Source organism: Sarcophilus harrisii, chromosome 2, assembly GCF_902635505.1.
Source record: "Sarcophilus harrisii chromosome 2, mSarHar1.11, whole genome shotgun sequence".
Lineage (NCBI taxonomy): Eukaryota > Metazoa > Chordata > Mammalia > Dasyuromorphia > Dasyuridae > Sarcophilus > Sarcophilus harrisii.
In genome coordinates this window covers 623,332,381-623,352,708 of record NC_045427.1, presented here as the reverse complement: position 1 = coordinate 623,352,708, position 20,328 = coordinate 623,332,381, and the positions used below count along the sequence as shown (strand labels likewise).

General features: G+C 35.8%; 1 protein-coding gene across 3 annotated transcripts; it reads left to right on the top strand.

Annotated features, from left to right (window-relative positions):
- Positions 1-429: 429 nt before the first annotated feature.
- On the top strand, positions 430-16,337 carry LOC111719385. 3 transcript variants are annotated; one of them, XM_023497932.2, is made up of 2 exons: positions 430-484; positions 13,636-16,337. In XM_023497932.2, exon 2 carries the CDS (start codon positions 13,720-13,722, stop codon positions 14,998-15,000), a length of 1,281 nt encoding a protein of 426 aa, XP_023353700.1. In that variant the 5' UTR covers positions 430-484; positions 13,636-13,719; the 3' UTR covers positions 15,001-16,337. The 3 variants fall into 3 exon arrangements, with proteins under 3 accessions (XP_023353700.1, XP_023353608.1, XP_023353660.1); XM_023497840.2 differs by lacking the exon at positions 430-484 and adding an exon at positions 6,987-7,293; XM_023497892.2 differs by lacking the exon at positions 430-484 and adding an exon at positions 7,300-7,458.
- Positions 16,338-20,328: the final 3,991 nt, after the last annotated feature.

The window sequence follows — 20,328 nt, the reverse complement described above, 5'->3', positions numbered from 1 at the left end:
GTGGAAAAGCCAACCTTTGCTTCATTGATTTTATTGTTCCTTATGTGCTGCAGTAACTTTCCTTATCTTCTTATAAACTGAAAGTATACCTAGTAATAGAAGGTCTTGGGAGAAGCGGCTTACCTTCCTCACTCAACCAGACCCAAGAGTACTATTTAGCCTTGTATTAGTCCATTTCTTCAGTTCAACATCATTGCAGGAGATAGGATACCATTATCTTAGCAAATATCAGGAATTGTATCCATATACAACAATGCAAATTTACACATACATAAAAAATACTTGGAGTCAGGATATAATTTCATGGTTCCCCAGATAACCTTATTCTGTACATTTCAACATTTTAGCTGGAAGAGATCTAGTTCCTCATATGGCAGTGCTGCAGGGTTTCACAATATCCTGTCAGCAGGGCTGTTAAAAATCTCATACCTCATAAAGAACTTGGAAGGGGAGAGAGAGTGTCTGCCACTTACTTCTCCCAATGGTGAGTTATTGTATTTTCAAATTTATTAAAACAAAATATGCTAGGTGATATTTTAAAACTTTTATTTATTTAATATTTTCCCCAGGTATGTTAAAATATAATTTTTTTAACTTTTGTTTTTAAGATTTTCGAGTTCTAGGTTCTCTCCTTTATTCCCACCTACAATTAAGAAACCACATGTGAAGTTATACAAAACATTTCCATAAAGTCAAGTTGTGAAAGAAAACATAGATGTCCCATCTTAATGAAATAAAAACCCTCAAGAAAAATTAAATTAAAAATAAAGATGGAGATAAAATAATATAGAATGTTTCAATCTATCTTCAGAATTATTCTATACTAGGTGGTATTAATCTAGTCAAATTCATTTCAAATTCATCAGTTGTAGAAAGTCACTTATCTTATATAACCCCTGGTATTTTTACAGAACAGTGGTTTATATAGTGTTTGTCACATGCCAGGTTTTATCTAGGTCTTAAAAATGCTAACTATTTAAACCAGAGCTCAGAAATAATGATTCCATATTAATCAGTTAATTATTATTCATTTACTAAATTTCTATTGATTTTGCAATATTATATTGATTGGGGAAGGGACACATGTAGCAACTGTCAAAGGGGCTTTGCTTTAACAATTCCCAAATCATTTCTATTTCAGCACGATCAAAAATTGTTTCTCAAATCTCCTTTTCAGAAATCCTAACTATTTACTTTCACATCCTGCTTTCACACTGTGTCAATATAGACTCTAGACTCCAACTTTCTTTAAACTTTCTACCTTTCTTCTCTCGTTTCTACTTGCACTGCCATCTTTTCTGTCATTTCATATTCCTCCTTGATTAAAAACTTCCAAATTTTTTTTGTTTTCTTATCTAACACTTACTTTCTTCCACTTACTTAATTCCTTTTTATTTCCCAATCATGCAAACTCAATCTGTACTCCACTGAATTTTGCTTTACACAAGCCAATTAATTGCAATACTGTACTCTTTTCTTTTGGTTTTTAAAAGTGTATCAATGTACAGTTTATTTTACTATTTTAAAGGCCGATAGTTTTCCTTTTTAAAATAGGTTTTTATTTTTTCAAATATATGCAAAGATAGTTTTCAACATTCACCTTTACAACACCTTGTGTTCCCATGCATTTTTGATTTCCTTCACAAGCTAATTGTACAATATTTCAGAGTCTGATTCTTTTTGTACAGCAAAATAACGTTTTGGTCATGTATACTTATTGTGTATCTAATTTATATTTTAATGTATTTAACATCTACTGGTCATCCTGTCATCTGGGGGAGGGGGTGGGGGGTAAGAGGTAAAAAATTGGAACAAGAGGTTTGGCAATTGTTAATGCTGTAAAGTTACCCATGCATATATCCTGTAAATAAAAGGCTATTAAATAAAAAAAAAAAACAACACCTTGTGTTCCAAATTGTTCTCCCTTTCTCCCCCCCCCCTTCCCTCCCAGAAACAGCTAGCAATCCAATATAAATTAAGCATGCAATACTTCTGAACCTATTCCCATATTCATCATGTTGCACAAGAAAAAGTGGATCAAAAGGTGAAAAAAAGAACACGAGAAAACTCCAAGCAAACAGGCAACAACAATAGCAAAAGGTGAAAATACTATGCATTGATCCATATTCAGTTTTCATAGTTCTCTCTGTGGATACAGATGGCTCTCTCTAACACAAGTCTTTTGGAATTGCCTTGAATCACCTCTTTGTTGAAAAGAGCCAAATCCATCATTGTTGATCATCAGATAATCTTATTGTTACCATGTACAATGTTCTCATGATTCTACTCACTTCACATAGTGTCAGTTCATGTAGGTATTTCCAGGCTTTTCTAAAATCATCCTGATCATCATTTCTTATAAAACAATAATATTCCAAAGCATTCACATACCATAACTTATTCAGTCATTCTCCAGCTGCTGGTCATTCACTCAGTTTCCAGTTTCTTGCCACTAGGAAAAGGGCTGCTACAAACATTTTTGTTGTCCTCCTTTAATCTCTCTTTGAGGCACAGGCCCAGTAGAAACACTGTTGGATCAAAGGGTTTACACATTTTATAGCCCTTTGGCATAGTTCCAAATTGTTCTCCAGAATGGTTGGATCATTTCATAACTTCAGCAACGATGAATTAATGTCCCACTTTTCCTACATCCTCTCCAACATTTATCATTATCTTTCCTGTCATCTTAGTCAATCTAAGAGGAGTAAAGCGGTACCTCAGAGTTGTCTTCATTTGCATTTTTAAAATTCCTTTCTTCTCCATAGACCTGAGAGATAGACTATCTTTTGTTCTTCTAATTTGCTTATAGTATCACTCTTTATGTCTAAATCATGAATCCATTTTGATTTTATCTTGGTATAGAGTGTTAAATGTTGGCCAACGCCTAGTTTCTGCCATACTATTTTCCAGGTTTCTCAGCAATTTTTGTCAAATAGTGAGCTCTTATCCCAGAAGCTGGAGTCTTTGGATTTATCAAACACTAAATTATTATAGTCATTGACTATTGTGTCTTGTGAACCTAGCCTATTTTACTGATCCGCTATTTTTAGTGCTATATGATTTTGATCACCACTTCTTTACAATATAGTTTTAGGTCTAGTATAACTAGGTCGCCTTCCTTTGCATTTTTTTCTTTATTAATTTCCTTGAGATTCTTGACCTTTTGTTCTTCCAGGTGAGTTTTGTTATCATTTTTTTCTAGCTCTAAAAAGTAATTTCTTGGCATTTTCATTGGTATAGCACCAAAGAATAATTTAGGTAGAATTGTTATTTTTACTATATTAGCTCAACCTACCTTTGAGCACTTAATATTCTTCCAATTGTTTGGATCTAACTTTATTTGTGTGTAGAATGTTTTATGATTGTGTTCATATAGTTACTGGCTTTGTCTTGGCAGGTAGACTCCCAAGTATATTGTATTATATTTACGAAGTCATCTATCTCCACAAAGTTAACCTCTTTAATGTTGGAAGATCATTCATCCAACTATTTCAAGAAGGAGTTTACTTGGCCATGGCTAACTACTGGCACAAAAATTTCACAGATCTTGGTACTATAAAAGGTATCTTCTATCTTCTCACAACAGGAAATTATTATTACTGTCTAATTTCCTAATGGTTCAAATTAACAAAAAATCCTTAATTCACTAATTTAACTTTGAGTTCATTTACATGAAAAATGGTGATAATTACTAGTAATAATTTTAAAATCTCAAGTTTCACAAGGGCCATTAACTGCCAATATTTTAAATTTCATGGCCCACTGTTATTATTTAGCTTATCCTTTAGTTTTTCAAAATTGACTCATGTTGAAAAGTAATGGTGAAAAACTGTTGGGATATAATTGTGAACATCATTTGTTTCTAATTAGCAAATTAAACAATACTTTTGAATGACATACTTGATCTGTGAATTCTGTTTCATCAGACTTTTGCTAATGCCCCCAAAATTGATCAAAATATTTCACAAAACATTCAAATTATAGTTTTAGAAATGAAAGGAATTAATTATTCCTATTTTTAAACAATTTTTTTTCCAATTAGTTTTTGTCTCTGTTTTAAATTAATTTTTGTATGCCTTTCATCTCAACAATCTCTAACATGGCCAGTGGTGGGGACAGAGAAAAAAGGTTTTTCTTCTTTTTGAAATTTTTTTGAAAGTTTACTTTTACAGACTATTTCCTTAATTGAACATACAAAAGAAAAGGCATTGAAAAAACACTTGTTAGCTATGAGTTAGCACAAAACACAGGTAACATAGCACAGACAAAACAGACACTTATACAAATAGGCCCTTTATGGAGCAGCAGACTTACAATAGAAGAGACTGAAACAGAACTCTGAGCCAATGACACTTTATTAAAGGGTCCATAACTCCACTAATGAAGTGGACTTTAGATTTCCCTCACAATTTGAAATGCTCCTTTTTCCAGGTTTTAAAGCACTTGATATCTAGACAATACAGATAGGGTTTTATTGTCAAGAGGAAAGAGTAGTCATTTAAATCCTACAATGTAAAAAAAAATCATCAACAAAACATTACAAAATAAGCAGATTTTCCAGTGTGACAGGGGAAGGATATATAGTGCTATTTTCCAGAGAGAGGAAAAGAAGGGTCATATTGCTCAAACTTTCCCAAAGCTGATGATAAAGTCTCTATAGATAGGGGCTGTATCAGAGATAATAAGAATGATAGGCATGTCTGTAGTGCTATAAAGTTTTCAAGATGATTTGTGTCTATTTTCTAATTGAAGCCTGATAACAACCTTGTGAGGCTGCTATTACTTATAATCATCATATAGATGAACTTCAGAGAGATTCAGTGGTTTGCCCACTTACTGTCAAAGGTGGGGTTTGAGATCAAGACTAGAACTTTTGTCTGCTATATAACACTGCCTCAAGATCAGACAAGTAAAGGAAGGGGAACCAAATGGTCCCTCCAAAGTCCATTTTAGTTGTATGTCATTCTAACCATTTTAGTCTTGTAACTTTAATTATCAGTTAATTTCTAATGAGTAGTTGGTACTCTCCAGAAGCCAAGACCATTTCTATTGGAGACACATTGGAAAGAATGCTGGTTCTAACTTCAGTGGACTTGGGTCAAATTCTGCTTCTTATAGGTATTACTTGTGTGTCCCTGGGAAGGTCACTTTGCTACCCTGATTCTCAATTTCTTTACATATTAAACAAAAGGAACTGACCACAGAGTCCTGAGGTGCCTTCTAAATCTTAAATTTAACAGTGGTCCAATATGTAACTCATGTAACAGTCATTCAATAAGGATTTGAACGAGATGGTGCAGTAGATAGAGTCTGTAGTCAGGAAGACTCATTTTCTTGAGCTCAAATATATTTTCAAATAAATCCTTTCTAACTGTGTGACCCTGGCAAGTCACTTAACCCTATTGCTTCAGTTTCTTCACCTGTAAAATGATGACAAATCACCTCAATACCTCTGCCAAGAAAACCCCAAATGGGATCACAAAAAGCTGGACAACTGAAAAAAAATATTGAGCTATGTACCTCGTACTGATAATGCAATATGCCGTACTATGGGAGAAAATATCTGCCTTGACCTTGAGGAATTTACCATTTAGTCTAGGAGAAAATTTGGTCAGCCAGCCAGTCAGCCAGTCAGTCAGGATGTGGCCATGGCATAATAAATGTCTTCAAGTATTTGGAAGTCTGACATGTGGAAGACAGATTAGCCTTGTTCTGCTCGTCTCCAGAGGGCCTAACTAGGAAGAATAGGTGGAGGCTGTGAAGACGAAGATGTCATTTTAGTAGAAGGAAAAACTTCCTAATGATTAAGGCTGTCTCAAAGAGGAATGAGCTGCCTTTTGTTCTGTTCTTCTCCTCAGGAGATCTCCATGCAATGACCGTGAGTGACTCTTTGTCCAGAATATTGAGTAGATTTTTGGTCAGTTACTGTTCAATAAATATACACTGGATGCTCTGGTTTTTAGGATTATCAGGCTGCCTAGGAAAGTGGATGGCAACATCATAGCATCAGAGGATCTAGAATTGTAGGCATCATACAGGCCACTGAGTCTAAGCCCCTTATTTTACCTCACTTAGCCTTGAACTCTTCTCCCTCCTTGTCTCTTGTTTCTGTCTCTGTCTGTCTGTCTGTCTGTCTTTTTCTCCCAAATAAGGAAATGGAGGCCAGGGGAGGATAAAAAGCCTGCCATGGTTATATAAATAGAAAGTGTCAGAGCAGGATTCAAATCCAGGTAAAACAAGATCTCAGATTCCACATTTGTTGCCTCCTCACTGTTTTTCTTGAGGGACAGGAATGATTATCTTTCAAGAAATCCCCATTTCTTACTTGTATTTAGTTCTTCCTTTGAGAGTTAAGCAGAAAAGGTCCAGTATCTGTTCCAAAGGGTAGTTCTTAAATACCTGGGACAGCTACTATGTCTCATATTCTTTTTTTCAGCATTGCTGCCCTAAGAGACAAGCTGGGTCAGTTTGGGGCGCTTCTTGCAAAGTGGATGCTGCCCCTTAGATAGTGACTGAGAAAGCCATAATGGTCATGGCTGCTGACAGCCACTGCCTGTGACCTTCGCTGTCCATATGGCTTTCATATAGGGCAGTCTGATAGCAGACGGCATGGAGCCAGCCCCTCCAAGTAAAAGGAAGCCAGCCTGGGGCCTGCTTGTCACTGGTTCCCATTTACACCACTGCGCTCTGGCAGCCGTCCAGATGCATTTAAAGTGCTGCAGACAGGAGGCCTGTCAAACCTAACTCAGGAATGATTTGTCAAGGTAACCCAGGCTAAGACGGGGCAGCCATGTATCCTGGGCAGGGGTGGATAGAGTTCAGAAGGAAAGGGACAACTTGTTTTCCCCTGGATTCTTGAGCTACATGGAGGAAAGAAGCATCATAGGCCAAAGGGAAGCCTTTCTTTCCCCTTAAGATGAGGGCAGATGATACCCCTCCTCCACCCTTCCATGAGTCACTGTTTCTGGTCAGAGCAAGTAAATAAGTTTGATTTTCCTGGAGTGACCACAGACCATCTTTCTCTTTCTAAGCACCTCCTTCTGCTGTACTAAGATTCTCTGAGCCACAGATCTGCTCTCACTTTCTTTTTCAATAAGGGCTACAAACAACAGAAATAAAACTTCTGATTTTGCTCTAGAAACTCACATCTGTGGGACTATCGTTGTCTCAGCAGATGGGGAACTAGCAGCCATTTTCCCACTAATTTGGGGTTCATGCAGCTTGGTGAGACCATGAAGACATCTTGAGAAAGTGACCGGCTCTGCCTTCCTCCAACTGATGCAGAGGAAACAGGTGGGACCAGCCCAGTCAGGGAATTGTTCTCTGTCCTATCCTTGGCATCTTGGCTACTTTGCAGGATCACAAATGGGTTTTTAAGGGGGAAAGATTTCTTTGTAGGCAGGGTCAGTGGCATCCAGAGCCTAAATGTGACTCCTGGGAGTTCTCTTCCTGACCTGGGTATGTATGAGGGTATTTGATGCTTTCCTTCTAAGATAAGAGGGTAATAGATGAGATGGGATGAATTAAAACCATAGTTTGGACAATGGCCAGCCCTGCCTCTGGGACTCTCAAACCTAAGTTGTACCTGAGCCAATCTGGGTTCTAAACTTAAATTCAGTGGCAGGGTCTCATCATACAGCCACAGACTATTATAGAAAGATAAGAGTGTAAGGAAGAAAGTGAAAAGGATTAGATAATCCTTTAGTTGCTTTTTGTCCTAATTAATGAAGTCATTGTGGAAAGAAAGCATTTTTCATCAATGAGTTATTAGCTATTATTCATATAATTCTCATTTTTGTAGTTCAGAAAACTTTTGGGATCATTTCTGTAGGGATCTCAACTTTCTAAAGGACAGGTCTACTAATGACAGCAAATTCAAAGAAATGAGGGGCTGTGGTCCAGGAGTGTGGAAATCTTGAGCTTTGTGGTGTTTCAGGTAAGGAAAGCCATGAGACCCACAATTTCAGCAATTTTAGAGTTGGATGTGGAGAAGGGATTCTTCACCTTTTTTTTTGTGTTGTGACCTCCCTTGGCAAACTAATGAAATCTATGGATTCCTAGAATCATTAAAAAAATTATAATGGAAAAACTGTTGAATTTCAAGTCGGAAATTAATGAAAATAAAAACAATTTTTTCCTCATTCAAATTCATAAACACCCCTCTCTCCCCAAATCTATCCAGGAACTTCAGTGAGTTGAATGACTCTGAACAAATCCCCAAATCAGTGTCACCATCTTCCCTCCCCAGCAACTCTAATAATAAGTTTTCTTCTATGTTATAATACATGAGCTCAAAGATTTTAGAAAAAAATCTGGAAAGACTTGCACAAAATAGAACAAAATGAATTTCCAAGAGAACATTGCATACAGTAACAGCAATAAGATGTTAAGAATGACTTTGAATAAATAAATTATTTTTCTATGGTAAATATCCAAATTAAGTTTAAAGGACATATGAAGAAAATTGCTATCTATAACCAGAAAAAGAAGCAATAACTACAAGAATGAATAGAATAATTTTACATCTATCCATCCATCTTTACATATATAAATATATATTTAATTAGGTCTAATGGTAACCATCTCTAGGGTGGGGGAGAAGGAAGAAAAAAAGAAAAAAAAGAAATTTACATGATACTTTTGTTATATATTTGAAAAGAATTGCAAATTATATATGGTAGACTTGAATTTTCATGTACAATCATCTTTTTGTTGTACTGTGTTACAGAAATGCTAATTTTATTCCATAAATAGAAAGAAAAGAAGGTGCTGATCTGCTTTGGTAAAGAATTGGGTCATCACTAATGAAATCATAGGTCCAATTTTTTAAAAAATAGGTTGGTTTGAAGCCTGCTCTTTTTTTTTTTTTCTGTAATGGATTGGTCAGGTGAGATTATCCTAAGTAGTTCCTTTTGTAGTCCTTGCTGGATATAAAAACAACTTATGGGGAATAGTCCATTGACTTGAGTTCCAGTCTTGGCTCTGCTGTGTGACCTTGTGCCTTCCTCTTTCCAACCCTCCACATGTAACATGGGGGAACTGGAGTTTGTAACTGTCCTATCTCTGTCGAGCTTCAAATGTCCATTAAATTAACTTGTTAGAACAGTTGGAAAAAGGATTTCTGTAACAGGTATGGCTCAGGATAGGTGACTGACGAGATCCCTCCTCATTCTGAGAGTAAGTGCTTTTTAAGACAACAGTCTGCTGCTCCTCACACTGCATGCTCTGGCCATTGTCTTGAAGATCCCTGCTGACTTTAAATACTAGGCCCTAATATCTGTTTCTTTTAATCTAAATGATTCAATTGAAAATTCCCTGGGGGTCTACTGTAAAATATGCCTTCTGCTTTTTAGGAGTTTGATTATGGAGGCCAACATCTGAGTTGCAGGGGCTTACCTACTGGATATTTGCCAGATGACCCAGACTGACCATAGCCTGGCTGCTTGTGGAAGGATGGGAAAGTCAGGGTCGACTGCCCTTTCAACAAGGGAATTTTCTTAACCAGACCACCCTAGTTTATGTCATATCCTAAAGAAACACCCCTTCGGTTGATCTGGGCAGGTTCTAAGCAGAGGTTAATAATATCTGAAGTTTATATAACATTATTATGAAGTAATGTATTTTTACATACATTATTTGATTTGATCCTCACAATAACCTTATGACATAGGTAGGACAAGATTTTTTTTTTTCTGTTAATGAAGATGTTTGCAGATCTATTGTCTGCTCAGTATGGGGAAATCCCACTGTAGAAACTCCCTCTTCTGATACAGTTTGACAACTCATCTATAAGTTAAAGTCTTAGAACAGAGGCTCAAGGATTTTGCTTTATGTACTCATTTAACATTTTGGTGAAGTCAGAATAATGTTTTAAATAAATTAAAGAAAATACATTCTATGCAGGAACAGAAATATTTAAAAAAAACAACCAAAATTCATGGAACTAAGGTCAAGAGCCCATTTTAGAGAATTGCTTGGGTCGTGGAGAGGCTGAGTGATTTTTCCAAGTTCCCCAAGCCTCCTTGAAGTAGTGACTCCTAGGTATTTTTTCTTCAGAACTAGCCCTCTATCCATTATGATACACTGCCTCAGGTAAAAGTATAATTAACCCCATTTTCTAGATAAGGAAATTGCTCTGAGAGATTAAATGATTTGGAAGATCTCATAGCTAGTAGCTGACTCCAGAGCTAGTGGAATCAAAATACCATCTTTTCAAAAGTAATTTGTGTGTGTGTGTGTGTGTGTGTGTGTGTGTGTGTGTGTGTATGAGAGAGAGAGAGAGAGAGAGAAAGAGAGAGAGACAGACAAAGACAGAGAGAGATACATACACACAAAGAAAAAGACAAACACAAAGATAGACAGACAGACACCTCTCCCACTCCCACCCCCCCGATTTCCACAGACTGAATAGGGTTGTCACATCTATCTCAATTGATTTTATTGTAATTTCAAGAATCATGCCCTTAATGAATTCCTCATGCATAGCAATGTGTCACATTTTAGGAAATGCAGTGACAGTTGCAGAAAGGGATGCCATTTCCTTCTGACTTACTTTAATGTCAAATTGCAGCATTCTTTCTAATTCTTCTGAAGAATCCAGATGGGGCAAATGATACCAGAGTATGGCACTGGAACAAGGAAAATTATGACATTCCATGAAATGATCAAGATGTAATTTTCTTTTGAGCTTTGAAAAAGCTTTCCTTCTATAACAGTTGCCAATCCTGATTCCATAAGTACTTCTACCTATCTCCTTTCATTTTACTCAAATCTTTGGGTACGTGAAGACAAACTTTCTTTTTCTCTTTATCCTCAATGCATAGTACAATGACTATCATTCAGTAGGTACTAAAGAAATATTTTCTGATGGATTGATTTAAAAACTATAGGGGGAAAACACATTATAGCAAACAGAGAAATGGGTTTGGTGTTTGAAAATCTGTGACATTGAGGTATGGTGGAAAGAAGGATGAACTTAGAATACTGGGTGTGGTGCCATCAGTTCAGAATTTGAATCCTAACTTCCACTTACTGTGGGATCTTGAACAAGACATTTTACTTTTATGCTTTTGGTTTCTTATCTAGAGATGAGGAAAAATAAGGTCTGGATTTGAGGTCTTTCTAGAATAATCCAAATTAGAGTTTCACATTTATTAAACACTTTGATGTTGTCTATGAGCATTTCTCACCACAACCCTGGAAAGTAATAGTAATGCTAAAATAACTGGCATTTAATAGCACTTTTACATATGTGAAGAATATTTTATCTATTAATGATCTTTTGATCTCACAAGTTTGTGAAGTAGGTACTATAGGGGTCAGTATCTTTATCTTATAGATGATGAAACTGAGGTTCAGAAAGAGTAAGTGAATCGCCAAGGTCACAACCAGGACAGAAGCCTGGGTCTTCCTGAATGCAAATCTAGTCCTCTATCACATTATACTATTCTATACAAGTATCATTCTCCATTTCTTGCAAAAGAAGATGTTTTGAAGCTCAGAGAGATAAAGACTTATTTATAGACATACAGAAAGACCTGGGTTTGAATCCAGATTTCAAGTCCGGGGCTCTTTTTGTGCTTCCTCTCCCTGTGTAACTGGGACTATATAAGTAACTGAAAAAGGTTTCAAACAAATTTTACCTGTATCTTGTTCAAGAAGAGTACAAATAATGGAGGTAGAGAGTGCCAACTTTTAGCACATTTCTGATCTGTGATTCCTTGTTCTCTTGGACTCTCCAAGGATTGGTTCCTTCTCACATTATGACTATGAGTTTGCACACATACTATTAAATGTGAGCGAATTCTGTCTGAAGTAGAAGTATCTTTAGATTTAGCCTGCATTCAGATCAAATTCTGGTCAATTGAATGAAAGAGTTAAGATCCAGAGACATAACCGCTGCTTTCTTACATCTTGAACAAGTTGTATAGAATGGATAAATGCAATGGTATTGTATTCTACATATTGGAGATAATATTGACACCACAGTGATCTAATTTTTTTCATAAGGCATACGTTAATTTTGGGAGAAATTGAACATTTTCTTCTCTTGTAAACAATCCACTATCTAGAATAATTTATTTCAAAACTTACATTCCATTAGAGGAAGAACGATTCCTGGAAATGAAATTCTAATGAATCATCCTTAGAAAATGATCATGCTTAAATGGACACAGAATATGAACAGACAATTTTCATGTTTTAAATCACTATTGATTGGAGAAATACAAATCAAAACAACTCTGAGGTACCATCTCACACCTATCAGATTGTCTAAGATAGTAGGAAAAGTTATTGATAAATGTTGAAAAGGATAGGGAAAAACTGGGATACTAATGCATTGTTGGTGGTTGTGAATTGATCCAATCATTCTAAAGAGCAATTTGGAACTATGCCCAAAGGGCTATCAACCTGTGCATACCTTTTGATCCAGCAGTGACACTACTGAGTTTGTATTCCAAAGAGATCATAAAAGAGGGGAAAGGACCCTCTTACGCAAAATGTTTGCAACACTTCCATTTGTGTTGGCAAAGAACTAGAAACTGAACGAATATTCATTAATTGGGGAATGATTGAATAAGTTATGGTATATGAAAGTCATGAAATATTATTGTTCTATGAGAAATGATGAACAGGCTGATTTTAGAAAATCCTGGAAGGGTTTACATGAACTGATGCTAAATGGAGTGACCAGAATCAGGAAAACATTGTACACAGCAGCTGCGAGACTGTGTGATGATCAGTTATGGTAGACTTAGCTCTTCCCAGCAATTCAATGATCCAAGGAAATTCCAATAAACTTTGGATGGAAAATGCAATCTGCATCCAGAGAGAGAACTGTGGAGACTAAATGTGGATCAAAACATACTGTTTTCACCTTTTTTCCTTTGTTTTTTTATCTTTTTTGGTGATTTTCCCCCTTTGTTCTGACTTTTCTCTCCCAATATGTCTCACATGATAATATGTAAAAAATGAAGTACATGTGAAACCTAAAAAAAAAAAAATTAAAAAGGAAAAAAGAGCATTTCACACAGTAAATGCTTAATAAATAGCAATTGCTTACTTGATTGTGATGTTTCTGACATTTTTAAAAATTCTACTCTGCATTGTCCCCCAACAATTAGAGGCAGTCCTGGACTTGATTCTAAACATGATGGTACACAATACTTCAGGTGGGCATTTGCGTTTTATATGGTATGAAAAGAACATTCCCTAGTCTGAAGTTTCTGCAAAGGTTAATTTTAGGTAATTTTAACATGGCAATCAAGAAAAGGAAATTGTGTTCTGCCTTGTTGCCTTATTCCTCCTATGGAACAGCCTCCCAGAGTAAGTATAGCAATGTTAGTTAAACAGATTCAGTAGTGTCATCAGTGTAGGAAGCCCCCAGTGAATTGACCATGGTAGAGTTTCCCAAATGCTGGTTGGTTTGGTTTTGTTAGTTACATATCTTTCTTGATTAACTTAGCTGAATATCAGTTCTTTGGTTCTAGAGATGACCTTTCCTTTTGTGATGAGAGTGCTTTTTTTATTCTTGGTATTGGATATAGTACCTGGTCTTCAGTGGGTGTTTAATCAAATCTTAATGAATTGAATTGAAAGGAGTAGTATGAGATAACTCTTTGATGTCTCTTTCAGGTCTGTGGCAACCTTCCCCCCAAATTAATTCTGGAGGTACGTGTTCTCTACAGTAACTGATGCTACTTGGAAAGATCAAAAAAGATGAATTCAATTGAGAAATCTGACAAGGAAAAATTACAAGAAAACGCTTCCCCTACCATCCCTCCTCTGAGAGGAAATGAGACCTTTCATTTCTTTGTCAGCTACAGCAGCCTGGACTCCTCTTGGGCCCACAAATTCATCAGAGAACTAGAGACCTGTTATTCAGGTCTGAAGATTTGCTACCATGAGCGGGACTTTCTTCCAGGGAAAAACATAATAGAGAACATGGTCGATTGCATCCAGCAGAGTCAAAAGATGCTGTTAATCCTCAGTCAAGACTTTGTCCAGAGCAGATGGTGTTTGTTGGAAGCCAATCTCTCTGTCTTTCGTTACTGTATGGAGAGAAAGCCCGTCATTCCCATCATGCTAAAGCCCTGCCAGGTTCCGCTTCATCTGAATCATTTGACATATCTGGATGTCAATGATATCTCCTTCTATGAAAAGGTCATCAAGGCCATCTGCACACCTAACCATCTCATGAAGCATTCTACACTTGTACCCTACCAACTCTCCTCAATCTACAATGGGAAAACCCTGATGGTCTTGCCCTGTATCAATAAAGACAATCTTCCATCATGGAAAATGGGAAACTTCAGCACATCTAATATTCCCGATCCCCTGAGAATGGTCATAGACGATCCAGAGGTTTATAGAAGAGCCATTAACATCTTAAATGAGGTTTCTTCTTCCAGATGCTGTTTGCGATATTTGGGTTGCAGGATCACATTATGCATTATCCTCTCACTCCTTAGTCTGTTTTTAACTACCTTTATTTCAATACTTTTCTATTTAGAGTATCTCGCTCGACCAGAGTTACTTTCTGTTTTTGTTGTGACATACCTGCCTCTGCTGTTTCTTAGTCTGAGCTTAGTGGCCTTGGTGGTCAACGTGATGTGCTGGGCTAGGAGATCAAGAAAAGAGAAATTTCAAGAATTGAATCTAAAAGTAGGAGAAGCCAACCTAATTCTGGCCAAATATTCTGTGCTGATTGGCTGTGAAACTATAAACAAACTCTCCTTTGTCTATGTTTCACTTAAAGAATGTGAAAAGGTGTTCCTGGATACCTTTCCTGATGAGAATCCTTCAGCTGAGGAGATGTTCCAAAGTGCCATAATCCGCTATTCTTCCAGTTATGCCTATCGTGTGGCTAATAAATATTTTCCGTACTCTGAAGAAGTGGAAGAGGAAGGCCACATGAGTGATTGCATATGTTTCTGCCAGTATGTCTCTATACAGATGAAAAATAACAGGTGGTTAGGAGATGGAATGGGATTGGCTTAGATGTAGTTGCCCCATAATTGGAGATAGAATTGGAAATTATTCAACCACTAATGAGAGGTCAGTACAATAATGAACAATTTCTCCTTTTTTTGGAGGGGGGGGGGAGATTCTTTTTATGCTTTTCTTTTATCATGCTTCCTGTCTAAAAATTGAGATTGATTTACAATATTCTAAAAATCTGCTACTTGTATTCCTAAAGAGGTTAAATCAATGAAATACTATTTTCTTGAATTTGTCATTCCATTTCCTTTGCACAGGCTGTTCCATATAAATAGAATGGGCTTCCTTTCCTCATTTCAGACACTTACACTCCCTGACTCCCTTCAAGGCTCAGCTCATGTGCAAAGATTTTATGAAAAATCTTTCTTGATCCTTTATTATTTGTGCTCTCTCCCTCTTCCTCTTCCAGTCCTCTCTTGCAAGTAGAATGTAATCTCCTGGAGGGTAAGGATTATTTCTTTCTTTGATTTAATATTACCAGTTCCAATCTACACATAGGTACTTAATAGATGTTGTTAGGGTTATCCAGTCATTGAAAAGGAAGGAAATCACTATTTATTAAGTATTCACTATGTCCTCAGCACTATGTAAAGTGCTTTGCAGATGTCATAACAACTCCAGGAGATGTGTTATTATTATCCCCATTTTACAGTTGAGAAACTGAGGCATATAGTGGTTAAATGACTTGCCCAAGGTAATACAAGCTAGTGATTTTCTGAAGCCAAATTTGAACTCAAGTCTTCCTGTCCCGGGGCCGATACTCTATATAGTGCACCATCTAGTTGCTTCTCATTGAACGACAGAGGGCTTGGAATCCAATGTTAGTTGATCAGATATCTTTTCTAATATATTTGTGATATAGGATTATATAATTCTTGAAAGTCTTCAGTGAAGAATCTACATTCTAGAAACTAAATGGGGGATTAAAAGTAGCCACTCAATTGATCTCTCCCAACATTCCCTCCAATAATATTAAAATAATCTTAAATTAAATTTTAAAGCAGCAGAGCAAACAAAAATTGAGGGGAGACTTTTTTCCTAGCTAATAAAACTTAGGACATTGATAGGGGAAGTCTGTATCATCGGGGTGAAGACCTGACCAAAGCCTATCCATGGGACAAGTGACAACAGCAACTTGGCAACAGCAACTTCAGCAGCAGCTGTACCTTTGGGAGTTTTCAGCCCAGAGATGATCAGACAGCAGGTCAGAAAGTTTGCATATATTACAGAAAGATTACAGTCAGGTGATATGGTAGATATACTGGGCCTGGAATCAGGAAGACTCATCATTTTGAGTTCAAAGCTAATCTCAGACACTTGCTGATCTATGACCTTGAGAAAATCTCTTAACCCTGTTTGTTTCAGTTTCTCACCTGTAAAGTGAACTGGAAAAGGAAATAGCAAACCCACTTCAGTCCAGTGAAGAAAACCAGAGTTAGAATCACAACTAACTAAAATTTAAAAATTAAAATGAAAACATAGACCATATTAATTTAAAAAATGAAAAATCATGATTATGACAATAGATGCAGAAAAAAAAAAAGCTTTTGGCAAGATATAGCAGATATTCCTATTAAAAACACTAGAAATCATAGAAATCAAAAGAACTTTTAAAAAAATGATAAGCAGTATCTATCAAAGTATTAAGAGTTAGCATTATCTGCAATGGCAATAAACTAGAGGCTTTTCCATTAAGATCAAGGATAAAGAAAAGATGCCCATTATCAGTAGTACTTATTCAATACAATGTGAAAAATGCTATAGAAATAAGATAAGTAAAACAAATGAAAGGAATAAAGCTAAGAAAAGAAACAAAATAATCATTTTGTGTAGATTATATATGATGCTTTATTTAGAGAACCCTAGAGAATCAATTAGAAATCTAATTGAAACAACAGCTTCAGAAAATTTGTAATATATAGAAACATCCACACCAATTGGTATTTTTGTATATTACCCCAAAAATCCATTAGGAAGAGAAAGAAATAAACATTCTATTGAAAATAACTGCAGGTAGTGTAAAATACTTGGGAGTCTATCTGCCAAGACACATACAGGAACTATGTGAACACAATTACAAATGCAAATTACAAATGTGTCTTCAGACAAATAAAGAAAGCTCTAAATAATTGAGAAATATTAGTTACTTTTGGGTAGGGAGGACCAATATAATGAAAATGACAATATGGTCTAAATTAATTTTCGTATTCAATTCCATTTCAATCTACCAAAAGATTATTTTAAAGCACCATAAAATATAATAATAAGTTCATCTGGAGGAAAAATGTTTAAAAGATCAAGAAAATGAGAAAGCTAGAAGGAGGTCTGACAGTATTAGGCCTCAAACTATACTGCAAGGGCATAATCATTACAATACTTTGGTACTGGGTAAGAAATAGAAAGGTTGTAAAAGATATTAGTGAAAGATATTAAGCATATGAAAGCAAATTAGCATAGTAGCCTTATGTTTGTTAAACCCAAATATGCCATGCAGCAGAAATTCAGAACTCATTATTCAACAAAAACTATTGGAAGAAGTAGAAAGTAGTCTGACAGAAACTTGGTATGGGCCAAAATCTCACACTGTGTATTAAGAATTGCAAAGGGTTATATCATTTAGTCATGTAGTCATAACATCATCACCATATTAGAGAAGTATAGAAGAAATTAAAAAGATATGGGTGGGGAAGAATTCACGACTAAACATAATAGAGAGCATCACAGGAGGTAAAGTTAAAAATCTCAATTATATAAAATTAATTTTTTTTTTTGCACAGGCAAAACCAATGCAGCTAAAATTAAAAGAGAAGCAGGAAATTGGGGAAAAAGCCTTTTCAGAAAGTTTCTCTGATAAAAGTCTCATTTTTAAGATGGGGAATTATTGTAATTTTAAGAATAAGACCCATTTTCCAGTTGATCAATGACCAAAAAATATGAAAAGATAATTTTGAAAGAAAGAAACTTAAGCTGTTAATAACCATATGGAAATTTTTTTCTAAATCTCTAATATTTAGAAAAATACAAATTAAGACAATGCTGAAAAAAATATTAGTAGCAACCCTTTTTGTTTCCAGGCAAGGAACTGGAAACAGATTGGATGCCATCAATTGGAGAATGGCTGAATAAGCTGTGGCAGATGAACATTATGAAACATTATTTTTCTATAAGAAATGATCAGCAGAATGATTTCAGAAGGCCTGGAGAGACTTACATAAACTGATATTAAGTGAAATGAATAGAATTAAGAGAACATTGTACACAGTAACAGCAAGATTATGTGGTGATTACTCTGATGGATTTGTTTCTTCTCAACAATGAAATGATTCAGGCCAGTTCCAATGATCTCGTAATGGAGAGAGCCACCTGCACCCAGAGAGAAGACTGCGGGGCCTTAATGTGGATCAGAATTTTAGTACTTTCACCTTTGTTTTTGTTGTTTGTTTGCTTTTTTTTTCTTTCTCATTTTTTCCTTTTTGATATGATTTTTCCTGTGAAGCACAATAAATATAGAAATATGTTTAGAAAAACTGCATATGTTTAACATATATCGGATTACTTGCTGTCTAGGGGAGGGGAATGGAGAGAAAGGAGGGAGAAATATTTAGAATGCAGGGTTTTTCAAGGGTGAATGTTGAATACTATTTTTTTCATGTATTTTGAAAATAAAAAGCTACTATTAAAAATAAAATAAAATAAAATTTTAGACAAAAAAGTCAATGCTGAGCACTAGTGGTGGAACTGTGAACTGGTTCAACTATTCTGGAAGGAAATTTGGAACCATGTTCCAAAAACTATTAAACCCTACATATCCTGTGACACAGAGGTATTGCTACTAGATCTATACTTCAAAAAGATTGTGAGGGACAGAGACTCTTACCCAAATTAAAACCAGAGATTCTCAAGGTAAAAAGCAAAAAAGGATTTATTATGATCTTGTGAGAAAGGGCAACTCCTAAAAGACAAATATAATGTGCTTTCTAGAGTCCCATGGTGGGGTATCAAAATGTACTGTGCTTTCTAGAGCCCCACATTGGGGTGCCAAAATGTAGTGTTTGGACTAACTTTCTGAAGTAGCTCAGGACCAGCTTGAGTTCTTGGTCTTAGAAGAGGTGTGATGAGGCAGGGGCCCATGTGGATGGTCAAATGGTCAAATAAGGAGTCAGTTTATTTCAAGTTCTCTCATCAAATACCTTAGTACAATTACATCACCACAGCACACTGATCATGTGCCAACTATAAGCATGCCAACTATAAGCATCCTGCTATTATTATGTAAATGCCTCTTTACTGCAAGTATCTCCGCTTCAAGTAGAACACAGGTTGCCATGCCCCCACTGACTTTTCAGGAATGCTAAGACACTCCAAGGGGAGAAAAGAGCCAAGCCAGACATTGTCAGCAGGTTCCCTCTGGGCTGAAGGGTCTTACACCTCACCAAGTATTTCCCCACTATCTGTGCCCCTGTACAGACAAGTGTCAGTAAAAGAGTGCAAAGCAAAAGCTGCAAGCACAGGATTATATAGACTCTAAATCTTCCTCCCCTTGCTTCTGACCTTTTCTTCAATTGACTGACGACTTCTAATTTATCCAGAAACTAAATATTGATCCTAGAACATACTGCCCATATTAGGTACTTAAATGGTAATGAAAAGGTGTGTGTGTGGGAGACAGGAGGGAATTGTTTGTTTATCTAAGCGAACACCTGCAGCTCTTAGCTATAACTCAATTTGTTATTGCAAAGTCTCAAGTCACACTTAGGGCATAGGTCCAGGTTATATTCTTATGAGAGATCTTCACTTAGTTTCTTCCATTCACAAGCCACAAAAAAGGGAAAATTACCCTCATCTATTAAAAATACTTATTTTATTAATATTTTATATTTTATATATAAAATTTATACATATAAAAGTAATTTTAATAATTTATTTTTATAAAATACAGTTTTTTCGGTAGTAGTAAACTAGAACTGAAGAGGTACCCATCAATTGGGGAATGACTGAACCAGAAATGTTTTATAGCATACTGTTATGTAAAAAATGAAGATAGGGTTATTTTCAAAGAAATCTGGGAAGACTTGTATGAACAATGAAAAGTTAAGTGAACAGAATTAAAAGAACAATTTACAAAATAACAATATTATAAAGACAATTTGAAATATGTAAGAACTTTAATCAATTCAATGACCAACCACAGTTCCAGAGGACATGTGAGAAAATATTGTCTGCCCCCAAATATAATAGGTAAATGGATTCATGATGCATAGTGAAGCATTTTTTCTTACTTTTCTAATGCAGGAATGTGTAGAGTATACATATCTGTAACTGGTTTTG

Excerpts from the sequence above, each read along its gene's own strand:
- LOC111719385 (XM_023497932.2), top strand. The coding sequence starts at position 13,720 with ATGAATTCAATTGAGAAATCTGACAAGGAAAAATTACAAGAAAACGCT.